The sequence below is a fragment of the Nicotiana attenuata genome, chromosome 8 (assembly GCF_001879085.1).
Source record: "Nicotiana attenuata strain UT chromosome 8, NIATTr2, whole genome shotgun sequence".
In the NCBI taxonomy this organism is placed as follows: domain Eukaryota; kingdom Viridiplantae; phylum Streptophyta; class Magnoliopsida; order Solanales; family Solanaceae; genus Nicotiana; species Nicotiana attenuata.
In genome coordinates, this window is record NC_031996.1 from 31463802 (window position 1) to 31469317 (window position 5516).

Consider the following 5516-nt stretch of genomic DNA (forward strand, 5'->3'; position numbering starts at 1 on the left):
GGTAAGAAGAAAAGTCAAAACTGCTTCTGCTTCTGGGAAGAAGCTACTTTTTTCTGCTTCTCAGAAACTGCTTCTGCTTCTTTCCAAAAGAACTTTTTTTCCTCAAAAAAGCTTGGCCAAACACCTCAAGTAAGGGAAAAAAAGTGCTTTTGGAAAAAAAAAAAAGAAGCACTTTTGGCCTCTTGAGAAGCTTGGCCAAACAGGCTAATATTGCAACTGGCCACCAAGCTTAGGTTTCCCATGTCAAAAGGGCATTAGGAATGTACTAAGAAATGAATCAGATCATAGAGACAAGCAGGGCTTCCAATATAAATGATCAACCAAAGAGGAGCTTCCAAGAATCTATACAACAACAATAACAACGACCCAGTAAAATCCACAAAGTGGGGTCTGAGGAGAGGGTAGTGTGTACGCAGACCTTATCCCTACCCGAGGGAGTAGTTCCAAGAATCTATACATGAAGGTTTAATGACTTGAACAAGATGTTGTACTGAGAAGAAAATTTACACCATTGTCTGTTGTCAAAAAATAACCATTTACGGAATGAGCAGATCACATGGATCTTACTCACAAGTTTTTTTGAGTAAAATAATGCTAACATGAGATTTAGGAGCAAATAGCTTTACCAAGATATACTAACATAAAGTCATTGTTTTACAAAGTCATAAGAAGAAGCCAAACTCTTTATGTAACCCCCAATATGCACCAAAGATTGGAGGCTTACACAACAACAGCAAATGTCATTGGCTACTGGCCATGTTAAACCAATATAAGGGCTTGTAAAGCTGATATACAATGTGGGGCGTTCCAGCTTTGGTGAAGACTGTAGTTGTGACCGTTCACATAGCTCTGCTAGAACGAAAGAAGTCCAACAGTCAGGTTCAAGCTCAGCAAATTACAGTTCACATCACAATCATTATTTTGCTAGCAGGTTATGATCATGGCCTCTATGTCTGGAGTCAACTTGATCAAGTCGAGCTCCTTTTCACAACCTTGAATATTTTTTTTTTAAATTAAACTCGTTTCCATTGATCATTGATGTGCAAAAAGTTACAATTTGAGTTTGGCATTCCAAACTTTGTACATGATCATTGAGAAGAGGGTTCTGAGTTAGTTCTAACTAGGAATCTAATATACAAGGTGTTATGGGGGGTCATAACTAATGTGGGAAGGTTTAATTTTTTGGATCCTGAAGGAAGGCAAGTTCCATCTAATGTGGTTGAATTGAAAGACTAGTTTTACCCACAAAGAAAACGAAAATAAAGAGAAGGATCTCAAAAAGATTTAGTACATATAAACAATCACAGTGATAACTCTTATAGTAAATTTTGTTAAAAATAGATATAAGTACAGTAATAACTCTTATGGTAAAAGCAGTAAGACTAATTTCCCGAAATCTGGAGAATATCGAACATCAGAGGTTCTATTATCCAAGTTACTAGTCATGTACTCGGATTAGTAGCTTGCCACATTTTATCCTAATCTAGGAGTCGAGCATTTTATGTGGCAGAACAGGGATCTTTGCATATACCTTAATCAAGATACCAAATCAAAATCTCGGTATGAAGAACTAATGGCTAGGAACAGCACGTGCGGCTTCTTCTAAGATTTTTCGAGCTTCACCATCAGATTCAGCAAGCTCACCAGGGGTCTGCAATAGCCAAAATGAATCGATCAGACATCAAAAACCTCTTAACTACACATGATAAATCAATGAAATAGCGCATCAGCTGCTAACCTTTCCATATATATTGGTCCTAGTAGGAGAAGACCCTAATGTCAGTAATAACCTGATGACAGCTACATGTTCACCTCTGGCAGCATGATGAAGAGGCTTTCAAAATCAACCAAACATGATTAGCGACAAGATGCTTATATACTATTTAGTTCTACAAAACTAAAACAAAGACAAAAAATTTAGTAGAAATCCTTACCGTATCACCTTCTGCATCAACAGTGTCCAACATCCTCTTCACACATTCAGGGTCAGGAGCACTGTTGATCAGCAGTTGGGCTATCTCCGTGTATCCTGTTAAAAGTCATATATATTTTATGAGAAATGAATTGATATAATCCAAAGATATGACAACAGAAGATAGGTATGACGGTGAAATATCAGTATGAACTTGGAGCGTATGACATACCGCCAGCACAAGTATCATGCAATGGGATTGCTCCATCTTCATCCTTAGCCTCCAAAGAAGCTCCCCTCTCCAACAATAGCTGGGTGGGAAAACACAATTAAGGATATTTGTTATCCTTTTGGCTATAAGATAATTAAGATATAAAATATCAATTAGAATGGCGAATTCATGAAATAGAGTTAGCAAGTGCACCAACCTGCACACAAGGGAGATAGCCATACAAACATGTTAGATGAAGAGCAGTGTCCCCATCTTCAAGAGGTTGATCAATGCTGCCACTCAAATTATCTGCCGCAGTCCATTAGGTAGAAACACGTGAATATGAAGCCAAAATGGAAAACATGATATATTGAACAGGTTATTCAACTTCCAAAAAAAAAATATATCAACTTCAACTCAAATATTATCCAAATGCCAGAGTTAATTCTCCTGACAGAGTCAACATACTACTCATTGCAAGTCTCAAAATCAAACTATACTAAAATAATTAGTTGTACAGAATGAGGAGGAGAGCAAGTAAGAATTGTAGTTAGCAAGTTTTGAAACCAATAGATCAGCACAAATGAGTGTATAAAGTAGAATTACAAGGCAAGTCCCTCGGAACTCTGCTGAACCATATTGTGCAACTACTTCACAGGAAAATGAGAAGAACATATGATAGTTTGCGGATGATTCTACGGAGTTGGATGGGATGAGTGAGCAGATGAATCACCAGAAAGGTGCACTCAGAAGGCACAAGAGAGGTATAAAAGATTTTCTCTCCTTCCGTCACGCACGCGCACACGCACACACACCTTTATACAGGCATGGCTTCTCAGTAGTCCAACTCAATTTCATTCCTACTCCTTCCATCATCCTTGCAATTGACCAACCTTGTTGACATGAATCTTTGACATTAAGGGTGACGAAGCATCTTTCAGTACATTCTTTCTTTTTGAAAGTTAAAGCATTTCGTCGAAATTTAGAACTATCTAAACTATAATAAGATCAAGACTAAGAACCACCAATATATTCGGACTCTGCCCCCACATAAAGTTCTGATCTTTCAAACAATTAACCCGCATTAACAAACCCATTCAAATAGCCATTGAATATCTTCCCACCACCTTCAAACCCCTTCAAGCAATAATCCTGCCACCACATACCGCATCACATTTCAACAACAGCTTACCACAAAAACTTTTAAAAAGATCATCTTCACACCCCCACCCACTCATTTTTATCAAATTGATGGTCAGAGCAGTAAATTAGTTCACCTCACAAAAATCAAAAAGCACCAAATCACAATCACTAGTACCGAGTATACTTTAACACACTGGCCAAAAAATAAACATCATCCCACAAATAACCCAAAGAAATAGAAAACCCCAGCTTTAATTCTGAAATCCTCAACAGGCAATAAAGTATAAAAATCAAAAAACAATTAGATATAATACCGGAAATACAAATCGCAAAAAATAAGACAAAATAATTACCAAGGGCATTGCGGAGGGCGTCGAGGTTTCCATTCTCGGCAGCATCGAAGATGTTGAGCAGATGAGGAGGGACATCGTTGGGCTCCTCCGCCTCAATTTCCTGTCCGAAAATAGCTCCTTCCTCTTCTTCCTCTTCACCCATCATACCGTTACGTCCCCTTTGTACGGCCATTTCTCTCAATCTTTGCTCTGTTTTTCTCAACAAGTCAAAACCCTGCAGCTTAAACCCCAGGCTATGAGAACACACTATTGTCGCCGTGCCGGTCTTTTTGCGGGTAGGCTAAAAGTTCCTTCGGTATATTCTTTGAGAAAATGGACAAAATTGGATCATTATGTTTGGGTAGGTTTAAAGTAGTCCTTTATATATATATATTCTTGAGCATTTTGGTCTATTATGTTTGTAAAAGGTGAGCATTTTTGGTAAAATAATATTTAATAAACTCTGACTGTTAATTTTAATGAGATGGTGAGAGAAATAAAATTAACCAGAAACATTAAATATCATCAGATTCTTTTATGTTAGGAAAATATGTCGGACCAACTCTATGAGCTACCGAAATCTTCCTAAAGTCAATTATTGCGAGTATTACAATTCATTCGGTTGACATGTCCAATCGATTCATTGCCTATCGGGTACAAATCGTATTCAACGCAAGCATCATTGTTTGACATGACTCGATACTACTAAACATAGAAATTAGTGACGGGCAAATTCAATAGCTAAACAACAAAATTTATCTCTAATCCTACTTAGCGACGGATTAACGATCGATTATTAAAATAGTTGTTAGGTATCGCATCGATTTAACGATAGATTAGCGATAGTCCTGATCGATTGTTTGAAGTGAGAAGAAGTACGAATTGCACCCGTCCTGATTGATTATTTGAAGTGAAGAGTTTTTTCCTACTAATGAGTATAAATATGCGGTTCAATAATGATACAAAAGTATTCTGTTGTGAGAAATATATAATTTTAGCCGCGCAGGACCAACTGACCAATTTTATATTTTGCCCTTCAATTTTTGTTATTCCCCTCTCTAAAATAGACTAAGTCTGCAAATCGCTCTGAAACATGACCACGTGGGCCAAATTAGTTTAGATAGGGTCAACAGGGACCAAAGTGAATTTATAAAAATGACACCGCATTGATTTGTGACAATCGAAAGTGTGTTAGAGTAACAACTTGTTTGGATGGTTGTTTCTCGTTGTATCGTATTGTATTGTCATCTCAAAATAATATTTGTTTTGATTATTCCATTAAAATTGATTGTATTGTATTGCTAAATCCATTGTTTCGGAACAATGAAAAGTTTCCTTTTTTGAAACAACCGATTTGATGTGGTGGGATTGTTTCCTATTTTTCTTTCCAATTATGCCCTAACTTATTACTGCACAATTCTATTTTATCCTTTAGCTTTTTTTGCTATTTTAACTCCAAATCTCCAACCTATAACCTACTTTATTTTTTCCAGAACTTCTGCTGCCAACGTTAAAGGTGTTTTGCCGCCTTCGGTTTTATTTTTTCTCTTAATTTGCTTTTAACTCAATTCTAATTAGCTGTGCTCCTTTGTTTTGCCTTCTTCTGTCTCACTCCTTTGTTCTGCTTTCTTAAGGTATTTTGCTTTCTTCTGTTTTGTTTTTTAAAATTATTTTCATGCATATTTTTTGATAAATTTAATATTTAAACAATTGAGGGTATTTTATAAATTTATCAGTTACAGTACAGTACGATACAGTCAAATCAAACACCAAAATATTATTTAACAATAACAAACAATATAATCTATCCGAACATTATATTCATAAAACGATACGATACAATACGTTACAATACAATACATTATAAAACGATGGGGAACAATGATCCAAACAGAATGTAACTAAAGTACAATAATTT

General features: G+C 36.3%; 1 protein-coding gene across 2 annotated transcripts; it reads right to left on the reverse strand.

Moving 5' to 3' along the window:
- On the reverse strand, nucleotides 453-3978 carry LOC109231186 (ankyrin repeat domain-containing protein 1-like). 2 transcript variants are annotated; one of them, XM_019396764.1, is made up of 7 exons: nucleotides 3620-3978; nucleotides 2341-2432; nucleotides 2145-2223; nucleotides 1935-2029; nucleotides 1739-1834; nucleotides 1532-1651; nucleotides 453-849 (listed from the first exon to the last, which is right to left on the reverse strand). In XM_019396764.1, exons 1-6 carry the CDS (start codon nucleotides 3789-3791, stop codon nucleotides 1571-1573), a joined length of 615 nt encoding a protein of 204 aa, XP_019252309.1. In that variant the 5' UTR covers nucleotides 3792-3978; the 3' UTR covers nucleotides 453-849; nucleotides 1532-1570. The 2 variants fall into 2 exon arrangements, with proteins under 2 accessions (XP_019252309.1, XP_019252310.1); XM_019396765.1 differs by having other exon boundaries at nucleotides 453-852.

Coding starts and splice junctions, on each gene's coding strand:
- LOC109231186 (XM_019396764.1), bottom strand. CDS start 3,791: ATGGCCGTACAAAGGGGACGTAACGGTATGATGGGTGAAGAGGAAGAA. Junction 2,224..2,340: donor GCTATCTCCCTTGTGTGCAG/GTTGGTGCACTT, acceptor TTTCCCACCCAG/CTATTGTTGGAGAGGGGAGC. Junction 2,030..2,144: donor GCATGATACTTGTGCTGGCG/GTATGTCATACG, acceptor GACTTTTAACAG/GATACACGGAGATAGCCCAA.